This window comes from Pezoporus flaviventris, unplaced genomic scaffold (assembly GCF_033815535.1).
Source record: "Pezoporus flaviventris isolate CSIRO_AGI_PZ_B2104156 unplaced genomic scaffold, CSIRO_AGI_Pfla_v1 ptg000007l, whole genome shotgun sequence".
NCBI classification, from domain to species: Eukaryota; Metazoa; Chordata; class Aves; order Psittaciformes; family Psittacidae; genus Pezoporus; species Pezoporus flaviventris.
This window is the reverse complement of record NW_026892555.1, coordinates 37,404,633-37,429,836: the sequence shown is the minus strand read 5'-3', so window position 1 is coordinate 37,429,836 and position 25,204 is coordinate 37,404,633. Positions and strand designations below refer to the sequence as shown.

Here is a 25,204-nt window from a genome sequence, read left to right as displayed (position 1 = left end):
TTTAGGACTTATTTATCTTAAATACAGCATATGTACTGTTTGGTAGTTGGGGTTTTGTTTTTTGGGGTGCTTGGGGTTTTTTTTGAAGTGAGCATTGTGAGAATTCTTGATTCTCATGTATATATAATCTAGAAAACTCCTTATACAGATCATCTGAGGTGATGTTATACTGGTATGTTGTGACTTAGAAATGTCCTTCGTTAGCTTTGCAGTAGTTGCAGGTGTGACACAGCAGCCAGATCACATCTTGCAAGACTCGCTTTCCCACTTGCACATAATGTAATTTTGCAAAGCAGGGTATTACTGTTATTTGAGAGCCTAGGTGTGGCCTCGTAGAATAGAATCAAGGAATAGTTTGGGTTGGAAAGGACCTTAAGATTATCTAGTTCCAACACCCCTGCCATGGGCAGGGACACCTCACACTAAACTATGTCACCCAAGACTCTGTCCAGCCTGGACTTGAACAGCACCAGTGATGGAGCATTCACAACTTCCCTGGGCAACCCATTCCAGCACCTCACAACCCTCACAGTAAAGAATTTCTTCCTTATATCCAATCTAAACTTCCCCTGTTAAAAGTTTTAACCTGTTACCCCTTGTCATGTCACTACAGCCCCTAATGAAGAGTCCCTCCCCAGCATCCTCATAGGCCCCCTTCAGATACTGGAAGGCTGCTATGAGGTCTCCACGCAGCCTTCTCTTCTCCAGGCTGAACAGCCCCAACTTTCTCAGCCTGGCTTCATACAGGAGGTGCTGCAGTCTCCTGATCATCCTTGTGGCCCTCCTCTGGACTTGTTCCAACAGTTCCATGTCCTTTTTATGTTGAGGACACCAGAACTGCACACAATACTCCAGGTGAGGTCTCAAGAGAGCAGAGTAGAGGGGCAGGATCACCTCCTTCTACCTGCTGGTCACGCTCCTTTTGATGCAGCCCAGCACACGCTTGGCTTTCTGGGCTGTGAGCACACACTGAAGCTGGCTCATGTTCATTTTTTCATCAACCAACATCCCCAAGTCCTTCTCCACAGTTCTGCTCTGAATCTCTTCTCTGCCCAACCTGTAGCTGTGCCTGGGATTGCTCTGACACAGGTGTAGGACCTTGCCCTTATCATGGTTAAACTTCATAAGGTTGGCATCAGCCCCCCTCACAAGTGTGTCAAGGTCCCTCTGGATGGCATTCCTTCCCTCCAGCGTGTCAACCGAACCACACAGCTTGGTGGCATCGGCAAACTTGCTGAGGGCGCACTCAATCCCACTGTCCATGTCACCAACAAAGATGTTGAACAGGATGAGTCCCAACACCGATCCCTGAGGGACACCACTCGTTACTGGTCTCCAGCTGGACACTGAGCCATTGACCACAACTCTTTGTGTGCGGCCATCCAGCCAGTTCTTTATCCACCGAGTGGTCCATCCATCAAATTGATGTCTCTCCAATTTAGAGACAAGGATGTTGTGTGGGACAGTGTTGAACGCTTTGCACAAGTCCAGGTAGATGACGTCAACTGCTCTACCCCTGTCCATCAGTTCTGTAGCCCCATCATAGAAGGCCACCAAATTGGTCAGGCAGGATTTCCCCTTAGTGAAGCCATGCTGGCTGTCACCGAGCACCTTGTTGTAAACTTGTTATATTAAAACCAAATCACTGGCTCACTTGTATATGACCATTTTTAATGGTGTGGTGCAAATACATTCAGTAATATCATATATAAAAGCATCAGTAATTTGTGATTTTAATTTGACATTTCCCTGCAGTTATGTTGTTTCTTTAATTTTCCTGAAATCTAGAATGTTTACAGTTGGAAGTATCATACTGGTTTTACAAAAGTCTGTCTTTTCTTTCTATGCATTATGGAGATAATTATGTGCTAGGGCCTTGCCATCTTTCAGGTGGCTGCATATAAATCCAGATTGAATCTGGTACTGCCTCTCCTGGGGTGGTGAAATAAACCTGGACCTGAATTGATTTGCGGTGGAAGTGTTCAAGTACCTTTGTATAGTATTTTATTAACAGCAGCATTGGGGGAATGCACAATGCAACTGCAGTAGGCTTGGTAGGCAGCCAGCTGAGCCCATGGGGGCTTACTGGTTGAAGTCTTGTGTTGTGTAGAAGTGGCTAAACTGCACCTGGATCCAAGTTGGCATGTGAAGTGCTACAGCTGTGTTCTTGCAGCCCCCTGCTTGTGGTCTAATAAATCCAAACTGCATTTGAGGGGAAATTGCTCTGTCTTTCTGCATCCATGGCTCAGCTAATCTGCAAATAGGATAAACTGCCCATAAATGACTGAGAATTTATAGTATATACTGCATGTTCCAGATAAGAATTAGAACATGCAGTATTAAAAGAGGTTTTTAGAAGTCGTCAATTATAGAGCTCACCTTCTTGTCCTTGCTAATTGGGACACTAGCATGCAGTGCCAAAATCTGATATGGTATTCTTAAAGCGAGTAGACTGCTGTTCTCAGTGAAGTTCTCAGGTGGTTGTTTTGAGTCCACTTGTGCTTTGAAGCATAAGGTAACTTAAGATGCCTGGATTAAAGAAACAAGTGGAAGTCCCAAGGGATGTCTCTTTTCGTGGCTGATTATTAGTAACTTTTCAGAATCCATACCAACTGAAGAAAACATGAGGTAGACTTATTATGTGTTATATTCTTGTCAAACCATTGTTTTCAAATAGGAATTACTTATATGTGACCCAGTGCAGCCTGGCATTTTGCCACACAGAATAATAGTACGTGCTGTTTAAACACTAATACGTGGTGCACCAGAATCACTGATGGGAACGTGGTCGTCAGATGATGTCTTTTTGAGCCAACTGAAATGGTAGGCCTGAGATGAATGGAGTATTTGGATTTTTCAGATCAGTGGTTTCTTAGGCAAAGTGTTTAATATTAAAATAGTCTTTACTGAAGTTAGTATTACTGTGGTTTTGCTTTGTACAGTACATGTGTAGTAACTGTGTTGGGAGGGGGTGTTGACTTGTGTAATCATGCTGTGTTTTACTGAGGTTTTTTTTTTTTTGTGAGGATAGAGGCGTTCCTGCAGTGATCTGTTCTTGAGTGTAGCTCCCAGATGATATCTTAGACTCGGCTGTGTTAGTTTGGAGTGTGTTAAAATTCTAGTTTTGCTGGTCTAAAGTAATTCTTACAGATCTAATAGAATTAATTTACAGGAGCCTGGGAGTACTTAGCCAACGTGGTCTAGAATTGTTAGAAGTGCCAGTTGCTAAGTGCTTGTTTACATGAAGTTATCATAACGCATTTTTAAGACTTGAAGTTCTGTTTAATGTCCCACTGAAGCAGAAGCAAGCAAGCGTCCTCACAGATTCCAGCTGTGTAGATTTCCAAGTTACTGACTTCTGCCTTTCAGTAGGACCATGTATAAGGCCATTACAATAATTGGTGTGTTATCAGAAACCAAGATAAGTTTGAATTCTTTTCCTTACATTGAAAACTTCAATTTCTGAGGAATTTGAATCAATTCGTAGTTGGCCAGAAGCCAATTTTTCCTCCTCAACTCTAACACGTGTTTGAAAAACGAACTCGCTTCCTAAGTGCCTTGTGAATCTGCAATGATTAATTCTTCTCATTATTTTGCTGCAAATTCTCATGACCCTCTGTGATGATTCGATCACCCACTTAGAGTTTATGCATATTCATATCTTTCCATTCCTGATGCAGTCGTTCAGGTCTCCTTCACTGGCTGTGGTGTGTGCTTGGTGCAGTAATTGAGCTGCAGTAGATTGATTACTCTGGGGAGCTGTAAGGCCTTTAAAGGTGAAAACATATCAGTCCTGTTAATTAGGAAACAAAGCTCTGGTGGCAAGTTCAGCAGTCAAATGCTTCCAGTGTAGAAATGAGGAAAGGTATGATTTGTTCCTCTTCATGAACCCTGTTTACTTTTTTATATTTGAATTAGATCTGTATTTGCTGTAATGGGCTTGTGCAGAAGATAGGCTATCTTGTATGATTGCATGGTGTTGGTATTTTACAGCAAAAAGAACTATATGCTTGATATTGATTGCAGTTATTAGCTGCTGTTAATCACCTCTTAAATTATACATTATTTTAGGCATTACTTGACCTATAAAGTTAAATGAGAGATGAAGAATGGAATAATTGATTGTAAACTTTAACCAAAAACATTTATATTGTTCACTTTCCCAGACCTGAATGTCAAAGTCCTTTCTCTGAATTAAAACAATAGATTTTTCAGAAATCATGATAAAACCCAGGGCCTCTCCTTTCTACTGTTAAGATGCCTATTGCCTATCCTGTAAGATTAATTAAAGAGAATACATTCTGAAAATTAGGTGAATATTAAATGATAGCATAAGGTTTCATCCAGCAGACAGCATCCTTACATCATCATTGTAAGTACCCTGTGGTTTTATGTTGCTAAGCATTCTAATCTAGAGTGGCCTATTACAAAGATATTAAGGGTAGGGGAAACCATCTGCCACACAAGCTATCCATAAGGGTCAGACATAAATAATTTAAAAGTAATTTATATATCTTAAAAACCACTTTTTCCCTGTAATTACTGGACAACAGATTGTAGAATACAGATGTTATGAAAATGGCACTGTTTTTCTAAACAGCTTGTGATCCATTGCTACTCCAGGGTAGGTTTTAGGATGCTGTTGTCATACCTGTTCCTGCTGAGGTCAGAAAGAAAAGCCTCGCTGGAACACCTGCACATGAGATTGGGTTTCAGTTAGTACATCTTGCACCAAAGGAGATCACATTCACTGTGTTTGTGGTTTTTTTCCCCTCTGTTTTAGGCATTTATTAACACTGCAAAGGAGATCTACGAGAAAATTCAGGAAGGCGTTTTTGACATTAATAATGAGGTAAGTTTTTGTACTCTGAACACTTTTGGATTTTTAAATGTACAGAATTCGCTTTCACTAGAAGGCTGGACAGTAAAACATTTGTCCGTTTCATTTGGATGCTGAATTGTCTGCTATTGTGATAAAAATGGATTAAAATAAGTGACCCTATCCATCCATGAAGCATCACAAAATAATATAAATCCCCAAAAGAGAAGAAAATCCACTTTCATCCACTTCTCCATATGGTGTCATCTGTTTTCAAAGATAATTTTCCACTATGTAAATGGGGGACCATGTTGATATGCCAGATGCACTCCATGAGCTGTCCAGTGTACGGGAGGGATTGCTTTGAGAGTTACATAAAAGACTTTTGAAATGTTCCTGGTTTAGGTGGCTGGATTCTGTAGGGAATAAAAGATTAGCTGGTTTGCCTATGCACATTACTGAAATTACAGATTATCAGGGCCTCTCTTCACTTGTTTGGGGTGGGGGTGGGGAGGTGGAGCAGGGTGTACTTCTCTAATGCAAGAGGCTAGAAAGACCTCTAATGTTTTTCTTGAATGTTGATACTATGCTGTTGAAAATCTTGAGCAGTTAGTAGCGAGGTTCATGGCTGTAGAAAACAAATTCCAATTCAGCAGTAGTAAATAGAAATACTGGGATTGTGTAGAAATGTTAGGATCATACAAGCTCTCTGCTAAGGTTCCCATAAAAAAACCACATCACACAAAGTTTAAATTTGTCAGTATGAAGTGTTCAGTCCTTCCTGATGCACAAAGGTTGTGTTTGTTTGGTTTTTTTTTTATTCTGCATGTCCCTAAACGTTGTTGCTGAGGTGCTTAGTGAAACCACATGTGAAAATCTGCACTGCCACTCTCTGCTTTGTATCTGTTCTGTGAATAGGTGCATTCTCTGTCAGGGACTGAGTCCGAAGTTTCTGTTAAGCATTATAGTCCTTGCAGAATTGTTCAAAGAATAGTTGAGGGAGTTAGCAGGACTTAAATAGCTTCACCTGTTCCTGCTTAATATATTCCAACAGCAGAAAACTTAAACTGTTAAAAGTATTGCTCTATGACTTCAGAGAGGAATTAATGAGTAACTTGAGTAGCATGCAAACGATTTGCATTAGGAAACTTGTAGCTAAGATTTGAATAGTAATCCTTCAAAGACACTAACTTTGACTGGAGAATGTGTGTGTATATGTGGTGGTTTGGTGAAACATCTTTTAAATTCAGTTCAGCAATGAAAATTTCAACATTTCCTCTAATGTTTTTCCTAAAGAAAATGCACTCAATAGTGGAATATAAATTGGACAGCACTCAGAGAGTCTGAAAAAGCATGCTCATTGTATCTGTCGAGTTTCATATAGTAGCTGACTGCTTTACTGTGCCTTACGGAGCTTTGATTGCAATATGCTGTCAAGAGCCAACAGTCCGTGCTACTGACTTGGCTTTATGCCAGGTCTGGCTCCTTGATTCCTCAAGAAGTTGCTATCAGCCCAGAGGGGGCAAAACCAATGAGCCATAGGGCATGCTTTTTATTAAAGAGGAGTCAAAGAGCGAAAAGAAACCACATCAGCTGCTGTCAATACTGAGCTAGTGCCAGAAACCCGAAGGCTACCACTGTTGCAGAACAACTGCCAAGCGCTATAAATCTGAGATTTACTGTGACGCAAAGTTTCCTTAAGAGCTTAATTTCTGAAGCTACTGTATTACTTTTCTCAAAGTGCTGTATTTTTAGGTAAAATCCACTTGAGGGAGTGAGGGTTAAGATATAAGTGTGATTTTGATGAATGAAAGAGCTACGCTGTGTGTGGGTTCTTGGCAAGTGGCCATGTCTTTCGGGATCATAGAAATTATTGATGACACAGAACACTCGTGTGCCCTTAGCCTCTACAGCTGATTCAACACAGAAAGAAATGCTGTCTAGAGAGGAAAAGTTTTATATTAACCTATTAAACTAATGGAGGTTTTGGTGAGAGGGGAGAGGTTACACATTCCTAGTGAAAGCTGTGTGTTTTTAAAGCCTTATTCCAAGTAGTATTCAAAGACAGTTTTGGCTCTATGTTTTTGTGTTTGGAGCTTAAGCTGCAGAGTTTAACACAGACTAAATTTAAATGAGAAGGAAAGCATCTTCCTTTAAATTATATTCAACTGCTAAGCACATGTTGCTTAAAAAAAAATACAGATATATAAACTTTGCTGTATTTATTGCATGCATTTAGTTGTGGCACTCCCATCCCTGGCAGTGTTCAAGGCAAGGCTGGATGGGGCTTTGAGCAACTCGGTCTAGTGGAAGGTGTCCCTGGCTATGGCAGGGGGATCTCTTCCAACCCAAACCATTCTGTGAAGCTGTGAAGCTTTTCAAGCATAATAGTGTTCTGCAATAATTACACTGTGTATTATACCTCATTTCAGGCAAACGGCATAAAAATTGGCCCTCAACATGCTGCTACCAATGCAACGCTTGCAGGCAATCAAGGAGGACAACAAGCTGGAGGAGGCTGCTGTTGAGCCCATTTTTACTTTCTAGCTGCCTGGATGGGGCCTACTAACTTGTTTGTTCACCCTTCCCTGCCCCCACCCCGCTCGCCTCCACTTCAGTTCAACTGAGACATGAAACTTGTAAGTTGGTTTCCTGTTGCAGAAGACTTTATCCTTCAAATTCTTGTATAACTTTGAATAAATGGTTAATGTTCACTTAAAGACAGATTTTGGAGATTGTATTCATATCTATTTACATTTGATTTCTAGGTCAATTGATGTGATTATTTTTGTTAAATGTTGTCTTGTGCCCTTGACTACGAACTGAATTGTATTAAACACTACAAAGTCATCTGAGTATTTTAATCAGTTTGTGTAGTTAGGTTTCCCACCTCCTGCGGTTACCTAATGTTTAATATTGTAGAGCTGTCCTCAAGTTTTTTGTCAATTTTCAAGGCTATAAAGAGAAGCGGAAGGACTCTTTTAATTCTGTATTTATCACTTTCTGTATATATAGTTTAATAACCTGCTTGGGTGTACTTGCCAAGCTAGAATTCTTTAATGCATTTGCATAAATTCTATACTACTTAGAGCTTGAAAACTACAGAAGCATCAATAGAAATTGCTTGGACGCTAAATTTTAAGCCTTTTTGACATTGTTAGCATGTTCATCCTCACTCTTCATTATCCTGAAGTCCAAGAGGAATGCTTAATGTATATTACTAGAGGCTACATACGTGCTATCTATTTTAATGCCAAATGTTTGCTCTTTGTCCACAATTTCCACAGCACCTCTTCAGAAATGGATTAGCTGTTTGCCTTAACAAATACTATAGGTAAAAACAGAGTATGAATGAAAAGTGGAGGAACAGTTGATAAATTTAAAATGGCATATTATATAAAAAAAGGTTAATCTTTTCTTAATGTTTTTTTCTTGTTACCACTTAATTTCTAGGTATATTTTTCATGAAGGACAGTTTTTTCAACCTAAATGTACAGTGGTTGTGTAAAGTTTTCTTTTAGTGGCAACTTGTAATCCTAAGTATATGGTAAGCATCTTGTCTATTGTGAAGAGGGTGTGAAAATAAAATCTGCCAGTTTGGAAATCTTAATGAAAATCAAACTTGGAAACGCTTCGATACTTATTATGGTGGTGGTTGGGGGCAGGGGTATGTTTTGCCTCACATGAAAGCATTGCAAGAGTGCAAAACAAAATCCTGTATTTAAGTGTTTATTTGTTAAAGTACAGAATATTCATGTCACTTTTCCTACAAATGAGGAAATGACTGAGTTTGCATCTTGTCTTACCTAAATAAATCGCAGCTAAGAGGGTAATAATAATGCTAGGCCATGGTCTATGTATCAGGCGTGGGTAAGGGGACAGGACAGGCAAGAAATGACTGCAAAACTTTTGTCGTACTGGACCAATAGTGACTGCAACGCGACCCTGGGGGACATGGATCCTCATGTCATCCATTCTGTGTCAGAACTTTAATGCCGAAAGTGAATAAACTTCAGCCTGACAGGTGTTAACATAGCAGTGGTTCTGAGATTAAATCAAGTCTAAAAATCACGTGGAACCTTTTGTTTGTATCTGGGAGAAGGGACAACCGATAAGGATTTATTGCTGACTTAAGCTCTTTCCTCCACATATAGGAGCATTGTAAGCAGTGCAATGTAATTGTTCTCAACTATTTAAACCTTACTCATTTTATGTACTTTTAATTGTTAACTGTTCATTATATGAAGTTTGCATCTATAAAACACTGTTTGATTTGAAGTATGAAAACTGTGTTGCATGACAGTAAAACCATGTGACTGAATTGCATCAATGCTGGGGGAAAACTGGCTTGTAGTACCTAGATCTTCACAAGAATGAGTACTTGCTTGAATTAACTGCTCAAAGAGTTTTTGCAACTGGCAGTCTTGCAGAACTCAGTTGCTTGAGACGAGATGGGAGAAAGCCGTTAAGCAGCCTCAGGTCCATTACAAATGGGAGGAAATTTCTCTTAGCTATAAAATTCCCCCCTTAAGGGAGTAGAGGAGGGGAATTTGTACATTGTCCTGAGAAGAACATCCTGTTTTAAGTGGTGATGATTTACAAAGCTAAAGCTTCTGACAGCCACTCAACTTCTGAAAGCATGGAAGATGTGTAGACTTGACCAGGAGTCTAGGACTATTGTAGCAGACCCATCAGTGCGCTTTTTTTTATTTTTTTTTTTTTTGGGTTGGGGGTGCTATGGGGACTGGGTGCAGAGCAGGGGGAAGGTGCTGTGACTTACTACAGCCACATGTGCATATTGATTTCTGGTCCTGCTGGTTGGTCCTAGCTTACATGCCAGCCTTATACTGCATGTTATGTTAAGAATCTGGTACTCTCAAAGAGAAGCTTGGACCAAAACTGAAGTTCCCTCACATTCTGGCTGGCTTTTTGTCTCAAGCTTTGCTCATACATAATCCTTTTGTTGCCAACTAGAAATCTGGGGGGGGGGGGGGTGAGACCCTCCCGATGCTAATTTATCCTATTAGAATTTGAAAATTACATAGCACAGAACCTAGCCAGGAAGGTTTATTTCTAGAGCATGTGCTTTGCAAGCTTGTGCTTTCACAAGTTTTGGTTTTACTTGTACGTGAGTGACTGGTAACTTGCTGAGCTTTCATGTTTGAATTCCAGTTGGCTTTTATTGGTTGTCTTTCCATAACCAAAGAATTAAAATGTTTGTTTCCCAGCAGTTTGTACAACTGTTAAATGTAATAATGTAAAACTCCTGATACTGGAAAAATTGTACCAAGATGCAGTGTCCCTGTACTCCCAGTTAAGCAAATGGTATAAACCATAGTTAACTTACAGAAAAGTAAATTTGGAATCACAAATCCTCTAACCATGACCTAAGACTTGTGTCTCTTATTTCTACTTAAAATTAGAAGCTCTGAGAATTTTGGCACTCATTATAAAAAGATTAACATTCCCCTTCAGTCTTGTACCTGTGTGTTTCTGTTGACTTCAGTCATTCTGATTTATTCTTGTACAAGATCTGGCTCTGCAGTGACTTAAGGTAAATAACTTCCAAAACACTTACTGATAAGCCAAAATAACAGGAGACTGGCTGAAGCCCTGCCAGGCAGCGAGTGCCCTGTTCCAGAGAGGTCTCCTTGTCCCTATGTTACACTTTATTGTGACACTTGGTTCACTGTGTTGTTGACTAGTTGGAGAGCCTTCAACTGCAATAGCTATATATTGTTGGGGTTAGAAGGGCAGAGATTAGTTTTAGGCTAAATGGCATACATTTAAGTTGGGAAAGGTATTTCTGCTTTAAGAGTTTACCCGTGACTGGTAGAGCACTAAATCTGTACTTGTGAAGAAAAGAAAAACTCTTATCAGGCTTGAGGTTACAGTTAAACTGAATCTGAGTGAAAGAATGTGCATCAATACAACTTGGAAATATCAAAAGATTATACTGGACATTAAAAGTTTGTTTCTTAAAGTAATCATTCTAAGTCGGAGTCACTGAACATGCCTAGATTTTTCTCAGAGTTGTTACCAGTAGAGTATTGCTTTTGTAAATGCTCATGCCCAATATGGTGATTCCTCTTGATGGACTGTTGTTTTGACACTACTGATTGTCATGCAGCTTTCTTAGGTGTTTTGTTTGGTGTCTTTGGTTGGTTGTTGTTTTGGGGTTTTTTGGGGGGGAGGAGAGGGCTGTTGTTAGGGTTTTGGTTTTTTTTTTTCCTCCTAAATCAAGTTTCTCTTGTGTATTATCTCCTTTTTGTCCAGTCTATTCTGGTATTCTTTCATTCAAACTGAATCCGGTGAGCAAAGTGCTGTTCTCCATCTCTATTGTTCCACATCCTTTACACCTACATGTAAGGGAGTTTGCCCAGCATGGGGCATTTGCTTTGGGGATGGAAGGATGGGGCATAGGGAGAGAGGGATATACTGTGCCCCATCCCTGGAGGTTTTTAAGGATAGTCCGAATGGGACTTTGAGCAATCTGGTCCAGTAGGAGGTGTCCCTGCTCATGGCAGGGGTGTTGGAACTAGATGATCTTAAAGTCCCTTCCAGACTACACTGATCTTGCGGCATGATACAAAAATCATGAGGGGAGGTATTGCCTGTATTCTGTTACTTGTTACACATGTGGTGGATATTGTTTTGTATGCGTGTGGGGATATAATTTGCCTATTCCTCTTCCGCTATTGCGAAGGAGATACGGGAGAAGAAGGAAGACTAACAGGTTTTATTTGGCTATCTTAAGAAATTTGTTTGCTGGTATCACACATAAGATTTGTATATACTTAATGCTCCTCCCCCTGGAATCTCTGAAGTTTCTTCTGCCACACTGCTGCAGTGTAACTTTAGCAGGACCCAGTGGTGATTTATTTTAATGTGGTACTGAAATCTCCATTTGTAAATAATCCTGACTGCTGCTGTGTAAGGAGCTGATGAAATGTCTTTACTGGGTCTGCTGCATATGAAAGAAACCACAACATTAGGCAATAAAAACTACTAACAGAATGTTACAAAACCAAGACCATGACAAAAAAGCAGCATGTTGTGGATCTATCGTTTTTATTCTTGGGACAGATTTTATTATGTTTGGAACTATTACAAGACATGTTAAATATTGTGGATGATAAGAGGAAACAGACTCTTGGCAAACATGAAAAACCAATTACAGCATATTACCCTATTCCCCTTCCAATAAAGGAGGGGCATAGCTAAAAGTTTATTCTTTGCTTTTTAGCAGCTGGAAGAGAAGGGGGGGGGGGGGAAGTGTTCCTGCTAGAGGATTGGCTTGAGGACAGAGGCTGCTGCTGTAGCAGCCATGCCGCAGGCAATCCAAGCTGGAGAAGACAAAACCAGCGTGTGCTGCAGCCAGTTCTACCCCAGCCTAAAAAACTTCTGGCAGGGGAGTGGTGATTAACAAATATTCTATACTATCAGGTATATTCTGTTCAGGATATTCTGTTCACTTAACTGTTCACTTAAAAATAAACCTTTAAACATTGTATTTCATTGCAACCTTCAGAACTGCAAATCTTGCTGTTGCGGAGATAAGTATTTCCAGAAAATTGTTTTGACCACTAAACTGGAACATGCATCTGATACTCGGACACAGGATTTAACTGCTGCATCGTGTGGCTCTATGTGATGTAGAGGTGAAATGAGGCATAGGGAAAATCTGCTCAGAAGTTCATGTAGAATCCATGCCCCTACACTGTATATCTGTTTGAATTCCTATTCCAAATTACGCTTCTAAAATGGGCCGTGGCAACATGAGCATAGATGAATCAATGCATAAGCATGTTTTGGGGTTCTCTTCCCCCCACAGCATAGTTCTGATTTTTAAAATTCCTTTTCTAAAGAATCAGAGGTATAAATGTTTATATTGGGCAGAATCTTGGTGGTGGTCAGGACTGCGGTATATTTGGTGTGAATTATAGCAGGATCTAATTAGCCTTTCATACTTAACTGAAGCCCAGTACCATGTATTGAACTAACTGCAAACTGATCATTTACTTTTCCTACACTTAGACATAAAAAAGTGGGAGGCAGGAAAACCCATGAGAGGACAGCTCAAAAGAGACCAAGGTATGATTCTAACAATTGTCATTATTGAGGTTGATGCCAACCTCATGAAGTTTAACCATGCCAAGTGCAAGGTCCTACACCTGGGTCGGAGCAATCCCAGGCACAGCTACAGGCTGGGCAGAGAAGAGATTCAGAGCAGCCCTGCAGAGAAGGACTTGGGGATGTTGGTTGATGAGAAAATGAACATGAGCTGGCTTCAGTGTATGCTCACAGCCCAGAAAGCCAACCGTATCCTGGGCTGCATCAAAAGGAGCGTGACCAGCAGGTCGAAGGAGGTGATCCTGCCCCTCTACTCCGCTCTCGTGAGACCTCACCTGGAGTATTGTGTGCAGTTCTGGTGTCCTCAACGTAAAAAGGACATGGAACTGTTGGAACAAGTCCAGAGAAGGGCCACGAGGATGATCAGGGGACTGGAGCATCTCCCATATGAAGCCAGGCTGAGAAAGTTGGGGCTGTTCAGCCTGGAGAAGAGAAGGCTGTGCGGAGACCTCATAGCAGCCTTCCAGTATCTGAAGGGGGCCTATAGGGATGCTGAGGAGGGACTCTTCATTAGAGACTGTAGTTACAGGACAAGGGGTAATGGGTTAAAACATAAACAGGGGAAGTTTAGATTGGATATAAGGAAGAAATTCTTTACTGTAAGGGTGGTGAGGCACTGGTATGGGTTGCCCAGGGAGGTTGTGAATGCTCCATCCCTGGCAGTGTTCAAGGCCAGGTTGGATGAAGCCTTGGGTGGCATGGTTTAGTGGGAGGTGTCCCTGCCCATGGCAGAGGGGCTGGAACTAGATGATCTTAAGGTCCTTTCCAGCCCTAACCTATGAATCTATGATTATAAATTTGCCCAAGTTAAAATAGTCATGCAGAGGGCATGTTTTCACATTATAGCTTGGGAAAGCATTTTCAGATGTGGAAAATGCCTGCAATGTTACTTACAAGACAGTTACATAAGAAGGGTGCTCAGGAGGACAACCCATGGGGTTGCTTGTGGTTGCCCATGAAGATGATGCAGGGAGAGGCTGTCAGTTTAACAAGCAGGACACAGCAGCTGAGCACCACCACCGGGGCAGCTGCTGCTGCTGCACAAGTACCCAAGCACTGGGCGGCTCTGATGGAGGAATCATTGAATTTGGGCACCCTGTTGCTGTTGGCAACACGAAGACCAGAGTTGAGGCAGTGTCCAGAATCTGAGGACAGGTACGAATGGTTTGTAGGAGCGGAGATGGAAACAGAAACAGCAGCAGAGGACATGGGGAAAGTTAACTTACCAAGTGCTGGTTTAAAAAATACCTGAATCCACATACAACCCATGTCTGGGATTGTGTACCAGTTTCTCAAATGTAGTTGGAAGCAAATTTTTCTGTTTCTTCTACCACATTTTAATTTGTGAGGATGCCAGGACTTCACCCACAGGTTGCTGGTTAAGTTCATGTCAAAAGTGCTTAGGATGGAGAATATGGGAACAAAAACAGTTTGTGTTTCTGGTGGCCTTCAGCGTCAGTCCAGCAACCTCTGAGCAAAGCGTGACCCACTCACCTGAGCTCTCTGATCCCTCACGAAGGTCTGTGGGCCACCAGTGGGGTACAGAAATCCAGCAGGGAGGCTGTGTGGATTCTCCCTGTTCGGTGTTGGTCAACCCTCATCTCCCAAGCCAAACATTCCTGCACAGAAACTAAAACACTAGTGGTGTCTTCCATAGCTACTGATGTGAAGCAGAAATTAAATCTGTGAAGTAAAGTATGTGCTATATTGTAATCCTGTCCAATGATTTTCTATAAAGCCATGTAACTTCAGAGGCAAGGGCACCCCTACCACTGAAGAAATTCACAGCACTGACCACTGTGCATCATAAACTAATACTTTGGTATTTTCTCTGGATTCCAATCCAAGTTCAGTTGTATTTTCTTTCCAGTTTTCAGAGCTCTGTGTCTTGTTTTTTATATGTTTCTTCACATTTTCTCTACTTTGCTTCTCTTCCTTTCCATTACTTCTCCCACCTTTTCCTTTCCTCGGAGTTTTAGGAGTGGGTGACTGTTTAGGGGGAATGATTAAAGACAGGGAGTGGCATATTTACAGTCCTTGTTCTTCTGAAAGACCTTTATTACTGGTAAAAAAAGAGTAGTTTCACTTTGTCTGCTCTGGAGGAAGTGATGTTTGCTTGTAACACTGCTGCTACATGAACTTAACATAGTTAAGTTTATCTCTGTTGAGGAGCTGGGAGGAGTGTAGGAGCCATGAGGACACTTACTCAGCTGTGCCTCATGGACACATACCACAATGCTGGATAACCACAGCTGGTGGTAGGAACCCCCAGGCACAAAGCATTTAGTAAGCCTGTTCCTCCATACTGACAGGCCAGCATGGAGGCCACAAAATCCCCTCCTAGGTCACCCCCTAGCAGTAGAAGGCTTCAGGACAGTCACAGGAGAAAAAGGCAGTTGCCTATTACCAACTTTTTTGGCCAAGCACCCTCCAAGTGTTGGGGGTTTGTTTCTTTTGGGGCTTTAGGTTGAAGGTGTACGTAATTTCATTCCATCCTCTAACCTTTCCATTTGACTGCTGTGCAAGGCAAAAAGCAGTTTTCCTTCAATATCACATGAGCTCTTAAGTTCTAAAGTCGTTGAGTTACTGTTGCTCACCAAAAATGAAAGGGATCTGTTCAGGTTTGCAACAGAGGGAAAGCTGCTACTGAAACTACTGCTTCATGAGCCAAGCAGTGAGCTTGCTTCCTGCAGGAAGGAGGAGACCTCTCTCATTATCTGGGCTCTGGCAGCCAGTCTATTAGAGCCGTCTCCTTTTCCTGCTCCCCAAGGATAGACGGAGGCTTTTGAGGTAGACAGAGCAGCGATGTGCATGCTCCCCAGGCTTATCAACCACTATCAGCTGGGATCTGCTGTTTGCTCCAGACTCCACCTTCGCTTGGAAAGGGCTTGCAGTTCCATGAGGTAATTCTTCCTCCCAGCGCTGTGGCTTGTTACCACGACCATGTGCTCCTACCATAAGGCAGGACTGAAAAAAAGCGTTTCCCCTGTATCCATGTGCCAGAACTTCCTCTTTCTGCACCCTACTGCCGTGCTCCGCGTGTTTTCGGTCCTGCCATCCCAAGGGCGGGCGGTCAGGGAGGGTGAAACACCACTCGCTGAGCAGATCCACCGTTCTCCCACGCCCCGAGCTGCCTGACCAACCGTCCCGCTTGGGCCTGCCCGGACACCAGGGCCCGCCTGCGCTGAGCCACCGCCGGTTGTGAGGTAAAACCTGCCCGGCTGGCACCGAGCCCCCCGGGGCCGCTGTAAATCAGCGTTATTCTGATTTAGCTCGGATTGATTAGGAACAGGTCCTGGCTAACGTACCATAAACACCTATTAAACCGAAATAAATACGCCTACAGGGGACTGAAGTTAAACGGGCGCAGCTTTGCCTGCGCGGGGCAGCCGGCAGCAGGCCCCGCACACCGCGGCCCTGACCGAGCGCAGCCTCTACGGGCCCCGTGGCCGGCGTGGGCACAGACAGGAACGGTCCGGGGCAGCTCCGCTCCGAGCTGCGCCGCCGAGAAGCGGGAGGGAGCCGGTCGGGCGGCGGAACCCATTGGCCGGTGGCCGCGCCCAATCACCGCTGCCGGGCTCTCCTTCCCCTGACGGCGAGTGCCCGGCCGCTGTGACGTGCGGGGAGGGCGCGGCCGGGGAGGCCGGTGGCTGCCCTCAAGCCTGTGGGATGATGGGGGATTGGCCCGGTGGCCGGGACCGCCGCTTGAGCGCGGCCGTCGCCACGGCAACCACCGTCCCGTGGGGTCGGGGTGATGGCGGTCTGGGCCCGCCCGGGGAGGCGGCTGTCATCGGCTGCTCGCTCTTCCCCGCTGCCCGCGTGCTGCCGCAGCCCCGGGCGCCTCTTCGAGCACCGTCGGGGGTCCGGGGTTGGCGGTGGCGGCTGCTGGGATCTGGGTTGAGGGGAGCCGGGTGCTGCGGTCCCTCCCCGTCTCGGTCCCAATTACCGCCGTGTGTGCGCGGCGTCAGGCAGAAGCGGCCGACCCAGTGGCTTGAGGAAACGGGCCCAACGCACAGCGGCCCGTCCTGAGGTGACCGCGGCTCTAGGGCCCAGGCCACCAATGGAGGTTAAACCTTTAAAGGAGAGGTTTGGGAAGGGGCAGGAAGTCAGGCCAGCACTTTGCATGCGGATTCCCTCCCCAGCGTTACAATAGCCGTGGCAGCTGTTGGTGTATTTAGGCCAGGCCACCTATCCAGGACGTCCGGAGACCGCCCTTCACGTTGTGTTTGCCTCGCCAGGAGCCGTGAGCGTTCTCCCCCCACTACACTGGTGTGGAGCCGCACTGTTGTGTGGGTGCAGGGAGATGGGGGTGAGTGAAGTTGCCCCTGTGACATGGGGCTCTGGTGGTCACCCAAGGGCAGCTCAGCCTCTTTACTCCACCCCGAACCTGCTAGAGCCCATCCCAGAGCCCCTCCTCTGACCCAGCTCCACCTGAAGCACCGCTGACCTGTATATACCTACCCTGTTCTTTGACTGCCTATTTACAGTAAAGACCCAATATAGACATTATGCTTGAAAAATCAAGTTTTTGGGTTTTAACATAACTGACTATAATTTATTATTTATAATGCTACCTCCAAAATAATTTCAACTTCTTACGTTATAAAGTTATCGTAGTGGAGAAAACCCCATTTTAGTTTTGTAAACACAGCACTGCACCAGCTACTAAGAAGAATAACTGTTACAGCCGAACCCAGGACAGTTTGGCAAAATGAAGGTGAAAAAAGAAGCAGTGGAGGTAAATATTTTGATCTTTAAGTGGTTAAGGAATTAAACTTTTATGTCTGTAAAGTTTTTCACAACATTAGCAACAAGTAAGTATTTTTACTGTCTCCTGTTTTACCTATGAATGCAGCTAGAATCTATTTGATTTATATCCCTGTATGTGCCTTCTGTACTGATACTGGCTTTAATTTTAGTATCAACTAGATTGGCCTCATCTAAAGAAAAAACAACATAGAGCAGTTGCAAATTCCCCATAAAATCAGCTTCAGTTAATGAAAAATCTTCCATGGATGATTCCATACTAAATGTCATGCTTATGCAGTAAATTTTCATCTTACAAAGATGAAATAATGTTTTCTTTTTGCTCTAAGTCTTAATGAAGTGCTTGAAAGTTGACATTGGGCATAGTTGGTATTTGTCTGGGTGACAACTTCAGTTTCCCTTTGCTTTATGGACAGATAGAGCACACCACAGGCATGCCTGGACATTCTGAACAGCTCATCATTGAAGAGGCAGCTAAGTAAACTGTAAGCTCAAAGTGAAAACCATTTCAGTGCTCTGGGATGAACACCTCTTCTCCTTTTTTTCACCCTCCTGATGTCCCTAGTTTAGGTGGGTTTAAATAAATGGAGAAACACAGTGTGTGCAGTGCATACTTTTGGGTGTACACTAATGGTATGTATACATTGAAATGCTGTTTAATAGAAAGACAAGCAGCATCTGAAAAGCACATAAGCCTAATTGATTCCAGGCACAACTGGCCTGGATTTTGTTTCCTCTTATTCCAACTTTCTGACCTTGTAAAAATTATCTTGATTGTGTTATACTAAAACAAGGCCATGATCTTGCAAAAACTGCCATGTGTGCTAGTGCTGAGCAGTACCCAGTGAAGCACAGTGCGTGGAACAAATGTCAACAGCGTTAGGCCCCAAGTTCGTTTGTTTGTTTTCCTTTGCTTATATCTAATCATGGTGAAGCAATAGTCTCACTTCTGCTAAAAGCTGAATCTGAGGTTTCATTGTTAAAGGAGGTGAAAAACGTGTAGTAAAACTTGCGATTTGAAGTGAATCATAATAGGTTTTAAGTTCTTAGAGCAGTTTAAGCTGCTGGGATTTTATGGCATTTAGGCAAGGGGGAAAAACAGTGATGGTTTAAAAATATACATTGCCTTTAATTTTTTCAGTACTTTAGTGTGTGTGTGTCTGTGTGTGTAGTGGTATCTTTGTTTTTCAGAAGATTGCTTCTAGGGATTGGTAGGAAAGCTGAAGGACTTACTGGCTTTGATGATAACCCTCACGATACCGTTGTGCTTTTGTATAAACATGTAAAAAAAAAACAGGCCTAGGACAGCCTTAAGTGTTGGATATGATGCTGGTATGGGCACTGGAGAACTTGTAAGTATAATTATATTTTCTGCTTGACAGAAATCCAAGGCCCAAGTACAGTGACCCTTTTATTGCAATAACTGCTGCTTCTGCTCCTTCTGTTTGGGAATCTGCAGCTTGCTGGCCTTAAATATCTGTGAAGAGCTGTGAAAGAAAAATGTCTCTCTGGCATAGGGAACTGAACAGATGATCCCTCTATTGCTCCAAAGGCTCTCCTTTTGGTTTTGTTTTTCAGGATCAAGAATAAACTATGCATTTGTGCCTTTGTCAGCGAAGCTCCCATGGGGCAATCCTCGTAAGCACTGGTAGCAAGGAGGCTTATAAAAAGCAGCTCCAGGTGGAAATGGGTCTTTTCCTGCTCCTCGCTCTATCCTGCTGCAATTCCCATTTATCCAGGCCCAGAGAACTGCCTGCCTTTCAGACTGAGCTGCACATATAAGAGAGTTGCGGTCACTTGAACCAGGTATTAGACTATCTACCTTTACTTATGTTGATTCATTGATGTTCTGGGGAGTTTCCTTGCTTACGGTGTAGGATGTCAACTTAACAGTGGTCATTCAACAGCAAATGTAACTTGAAAAAATAAAGCCTGCCTCTAAAGAAAATGAGCAGCTTTGATGCATCTTTAAACTTGGTTTCAAAGAAGTTGGTGTTAATACAACTGCCATCATGTTGAGGCTTTTTAGCTTCCCTGTCAGCATTTCATATTTCCTTACAGAATGCAGAGTGAATGTGGTGTGTGGTGTATTATTTATTACATAATAAACCTGACAGCATGTGCGGTGTTCTGTCTCAAAAGCCATGTTGGAAACCTACTGCACCACAGATTAAACAGTGAATATTAGTGCTAACACTGCATCTGTTGTCTTTATCTTCTAGCAACTGTTTTACAACTTTTCTGTTAAGTTGCAGACAAACCCTGCTGCCTTAGAAGCCGTGATACGATCTGTGCTCTCAGTGCAAAAAATACGGCATGTTCTGGCTTGTGTTTTTTAAGAGAGAAAACAATTGGTTAATTGTTTAAAAGTTGTGCCATTCGGTGCAGCACTACTGAAGTGAGCAGCCTAAGAAGTATGACCCATGGTGTTAGGGATGCAGCTCACATCCCCTCCCTCCTCTGCAACCAGGGAGTGAGGACAGCAGGTCTTCCTGCCTGAACTGAACTAAGTTAGTTCTGTTCCTCTGCCAAGAATGTACAAATAAATACAGTGATTGTGTAAGTTACTTGTAATATCCAAAGTATAAACAAACTTGTGCATAGGAAAGGTGAGTTTCTGGCAGGTAGTTACCTCAGCACTGCAGAGCTGAGGTGTTTATCTTTAAAGACAGGACAAATTTTAGTTACCTACACAAGACAGGAGCAGAAAAGGTACAGAGTGGAGGGATACAAAGTGAGGGGTCAGCTGCTGCTGGTGGTGGTGCTTTTAACACTGGCCTGTGTCTCTAGGTTTACTTCTTCAGGACTGGCACTCAGTGGTATTCAGCACCTCTACTTTCAAATCAATACATGCCAACAACAAATACTTGTCAGCACGAATGACAAGTATGCAGCATCTCGGGGAATCAGATCTAACATGTCTGCTCTGAATATATACACATGAAGTGCGGTGTTCCTAGATCTCTGAGTTGCTACTATCAGAGTACCTTTTGTTAAATTATTTTTTAAATTCAGCATTTGTAAGGTTCAGTTCCTAGTGCATTGTTTTAAATACTTGGATGATCAAACTCTACTTAGGCAGGCAGTTGTGTCTTTACTTGCAATGAAGTACTGCACAAGGGATATATGTTTGGCTGGATTATGAGAAACTGGAAAGACCATACAAGTAATTTTAAGTACTGACATGCTTGCTGAATGTGTCTCACACTTTTTGAATGTCCCAAGCTCCACAATAATTAATGTAGGCTGCAGTGGGAGTGTGTTCTCTTTTTCTGCTGCATTATGCTGTTTCCATAACAGAGTATTGATTCATACTCAGAGTTGTGGCCCATCTCTTAAAGTGTTCTGTGCCAGTGAAATCCAGACCACAGTGGACGACTTCGCTACTCTGTTGCAGCAGAAGTCTTCCATGAGCTTTAAGCTTAACTCTGTATGAGGCTGTTTTCTTAGGGGTGGATCTGAAATAGTGGAAGGAGCAATTTATTTTATTCTCTCTATAAGCATACAGTGATTTAATGTTTGTCCCTCTGCCCTTCTGAAACCAAATTTTCTACACATGCCCTTTTGGAAAAGTAAAAACATGCAAAAATGAAAACAATAACCAGTTTCCTGGAGAAATCAAGGTAGATGGTTAGAGGGAGTTTGTAGAGAATCACCAACAAAATAGCAATGAACGATGCAATGTTTTTGCAAAATGCAGTGCTCTCTTAGGATTTATCAATAGGTGGCATATGTAAGTCATAGAGAAAGATGTGAGGATGACTCCAGTAAGTGCCGGTGAGGCTTCAACTGCAGCATTGCCTTTGGTTTCATGTTCTCTGCTGAAGAATTAAGCACAGGACAAGGCAAGATAAAATAAGAGATGTAAAATATAAAAGGAAATGGTAAAGGGAAGGAGGATGTTGAATTTTTAGAGGGGAATTGCATACATTTTCCAATGTATAAAAGGTTAGAGAGGTTTGATCAACTTTTTGAATGCTGGGGGAAAGATGAGATCTGTACAGAGAGAAAATGTCTCAGACTAGCTGTTAGGAGGGTGGGAGGATGATTTAAGTTGGATATTAGAAGAGGAGGGGGAGATGCAACAGCAATAACTTTTAAATCGTTACAGTGAAATACCAGAACAAGCTACTTAGGAAGTTTGGGTATCTGCTTCATGGAGGGTTTCTCAGAACAGGTTAGACAAACATCTGTTGGGGATTGTCTGGGGCTACTTTATCCCATCTGCGTGTGGCCGGGGGGGGGACCAGATGGTCTCTTCAGATTCCTCTCAGTCTTCTTCGTAGAAGTTTACCAAGCAGGGAGGGGAGTGGACCTGAGTTTAATGAAAAAGCAGTATCATCCTATTAGTTGATCCTCCTTCAGAGTAGAAAAGGAATCTGAGAAACACATCTAACTTAACTATATAAATAAATGTGGGTTTTTTTTTTTAATTGTTGTTGACTTGCAATTTTATGAAGCATTTACCAAAAAATACATGGAAAAGTGATAAAACTGAACATATTTAATGTGTTCCTTACTGCATTTGTAGTGTGACAGTCTCAAGAAACAATTGTAAATGCACTTTTGCTTGGTGAACGTAAGTAGAATAATAAATGTATAAGTACTTTTCAGTGGTATGATAAATGTGTGTTTGGCCATGGGTTTTAAATGACCTCCCGAGTAATGACAGCATGTGTAGGTATAGGTGGGAATGTTGCACCTGGGTGCTTCTTGCATGTGCAAACCCAGGAAGTAACTGTGACAAGTCCTTCTTGCTCCCCAGTCCACAGAAGGAACAAGTTATTCAGCACCTGCTCTGACAAATCTGTCTTGAAGGACAGCTGAACAGAAACATGAAAGTCAGCGTTGGCAGGTGAACTCGGTGACTGCGGTGGTGCTTACCTCCCTGCCTCCGTGCTTACCTCCCTGCCTCCTTCCTTCCCTCCCTCCCTGCCTGCCTGCCTGCCTCCCCCGGGCTGCACGTTAGGAAGTTCCAGTGAAATATAGCTGCTGTGGAAAGTCCGGCTCAGAGCAAGCGAGGAGGAGACGTGACCTCTTGGCGGCGAGTCAGATCCAATTTTACAGGCAGCTCTGAGTCAGGGTGGAGCCTGTGAACTGAACTTTATGTTTAAGAAGGAAGTGATGTTGGTGGCAGCTTGTGTTGCTAAGCAGATGAGTTGCTGTATTTTCATGTCAGCTGACAGTTTCGTCGGGTGTGTGACTTCATTCTTAGATACAGTCAGTGCCTTCCATTTATTAAGGGCAAAGGTCAGAAATTGTCAGTGCTGCGATAGCTGTGTCTCTCCATATAAGAAGAGGTATGTTCTACTGAGCCGTCAAAGATGGAAACGGGACTCCTTCTGCACGGTGAAAACAAAACCAACTGTGAGCCTGTCAGTTCATGTCATGGTCCTAAAGTGAATGTCCTCATGAGTGGGGATGTTGTGGAGTAGGTCAGTCCTGTGGTGTTACTCCGTTTTTATAGGAGCTCACTGGTGTTTCCCATTAAAGAGGCAGCCCATCTAATGAAGTGTCTCATCTCCAGCAGTAATGGGAACTGGTGGCTGAGGAGAGCAGTCAGGCACTGGCCTGTTAAATGGGAGTATAGGTGGAAAGCTATGCAATCCCTTGTACTTCAGTAATCTAAGCAGCAAGTCTGGGAATGAGAGCGAGTTGTTTACCACCTCTGTGCCGCTGGCACTGCAGTGGGTGCTGCCTTCCAGAAGTCCAGATCATCACCGGGAGCTGGCAGTACCCAGGCAGCAGCTCCGGGAGACTTGAAGGGGAAAGTGCAGGTTCGGGGCGCCTGCCCACAGCTCTTTGTGTGCCCACACAGTCACAATGTGCTGTCTCAGGTGCCTTTTCCACCCGTTCCCCCCTTAAAGTCTTTGGTTAGGTCCTTAAATTAGCCTTGAGAGAGCAATGTGTTGTTATCCTTGTTCTGAGGGAGGTTACTGTGTCAGAAAACTTCCACAGAAAGGAATGAATTCTGGGAGTAGTATTAATTCTTGCTGCTGTTGTTGTGTTCCCAAGGATGAGGCAGTGGGGAAGGCTGATGTCCCTCTGACAGCTTTGCCCCAGTAAGGCCTGGCAGGTGACTGGTGCTTGGGCATGAGCTGCTGGGGCTTGCTGCCCCTCTGCTTTTCTAGTTCAGTTCCTCCATTAAGGAGCTCCCTGCCACAGAAGTCTCTGTTTGGGTCAGTTCCAGCTTTTGTCACTCTGGCTGGCATGAGTTTCAAAACGAAAGCCCACAACACAACTCCCCACACAAGTGTCTACCCTGGCTTGCCCTCCATTCTCTTAGCTTGCTGGTGCCACAGGGTGGCTCCTTGTAGCACTTGCATTTCTACTGCTTTTAGCTTTCCAGCTGAAATCGTTAAGGTTTTTCACCCTGATACGAGTTTGCTGCTTCCTGGAACTAACCAAAATCCACATGCTCTCCATACTTTAGCACGATGTGCTCTGAAAAAGCAATTTCTTCTGAGAAAGGAATACTGGTTTTCTTTAGCATGTGGCACACAGTTATTGTCAGTGCCCTTTTGGCCACTGCACCCCCCCCAGTCTCCTGTGCTTCCACTGCTGCCTAATTTTTGAGAAGCTTTGAGTAAAACTTTCACTTGTGAAAGAAAAATTAACCATATTTTTCTCTTCATTTGGCTGCAGCAATGTTCAGAGATTAATAAAACGTGAGTGTGTGTCAGGGTTGTGGGATTACAGAGCCACTTCCCACCAATCGTGGGACAAAGCATGATGCCTTAGCTCATCTGAGGCTGCGAAATGGCATCCTGAATACCAAGCCTGAAGTGCTCAGAGGACAGCTACTCCAAGCACAAGCTTGGGCTCCTGGTGCAGTTTCACATCTCTCTTTGCACAAAAAGAAGTCAAAGAAAGGCTGCGAGATGAGAAGTTGAGGTTTGGGTACATCTGTACAGAACTTCCTTGGGAGGCACAAGCTCCTTCTCAAAGCCAAAAGCCCTCTGGAAGAAGCCAGCTGGAGTATATGGCACAAGTACTTCCTGTTGGAACTGAATCAGGGTTTGGATCGAGCAGGTGAGGAAGCAGATGTATTTAACAGAGCTTTCCTCAAGCAGGGTGGGTTGCTCTGAGCTCTCTGTGCATAGCCCTCAGCACTATCAGCTCTCAAACAAGCTGAATACCTGGACCAGGTTGTCAGAAAGGCATGGACTGCTGGGGCCTTGTGGCCTGAAGGTCTTAGGACACATGGCTTGCATGGGGACTCGGTGTCTCTGAAGTGACAACATCTAGACCTTAAGATCACATTTCACTATACTTGCCTGTTAAAACACATGCTGGTTCTTCAAAGTCTGCTGAATAAATAACCCCCCTTTGTATTTCCATGTGATACTACATCATTTGCATTTTGTAATACTGGTGTTTAAAACAGATGTAAATGCTGCTCGGTAATCTCTGTGCTGTACTTCCTATGGAGTGCATTAACTTATCTCTGCATAATTATGCCTGTCATACACAGTGACTTGCTCA

General features: G+C 43.3%; 1 protein-coding gene and 1 long non-coding RNA gene across 2 annotated transcripts in view; both read left to right on the top strand.

The window, feature by feature from the left end:
- RAB2A (RAB2A, member RAS oncogene family) overlaps nucleotides 1–8,890 on the top strand; it is a 44,009-nt gene extending 35,119 nt beyond the window's left edge. The window contains exons 8-9 of the mRNA XM_061448416.1: nucleotides 4,784–4,852; nucleotides 7,252–8,890. Of these exons, the coding sequence (XP_061304400.1) occupies nucleotides 4,784–4,852; nucleotides 7,252–7,347 (165 nt within the window). The 3' untranslated portion in view covers nucleotides 7,348–8,890. The remainder of the gene's footprint in view (nucleotides 1–4,783; nucleotides 4,853–7,251) is intronic.
- Nucleotides 8,891–17,698: 8,808 nt separating this feature from the next.
- On the top strand, nucleotides 17,699–19,913 carry LOC133266812 (uncharacterized). Its single transcript, XR_009742524.1, has 2 exons — nucleotides 17,699–19,071; nucleotides 19,298–19,913. It is a non-coding gene; the product is annotated as an uncharacterized LOC133266812 (long non-coding RNA).
- The last annotated feature ends 5,291 nt before the right edge of the window (nucleotides 19,914–25,204 follow it).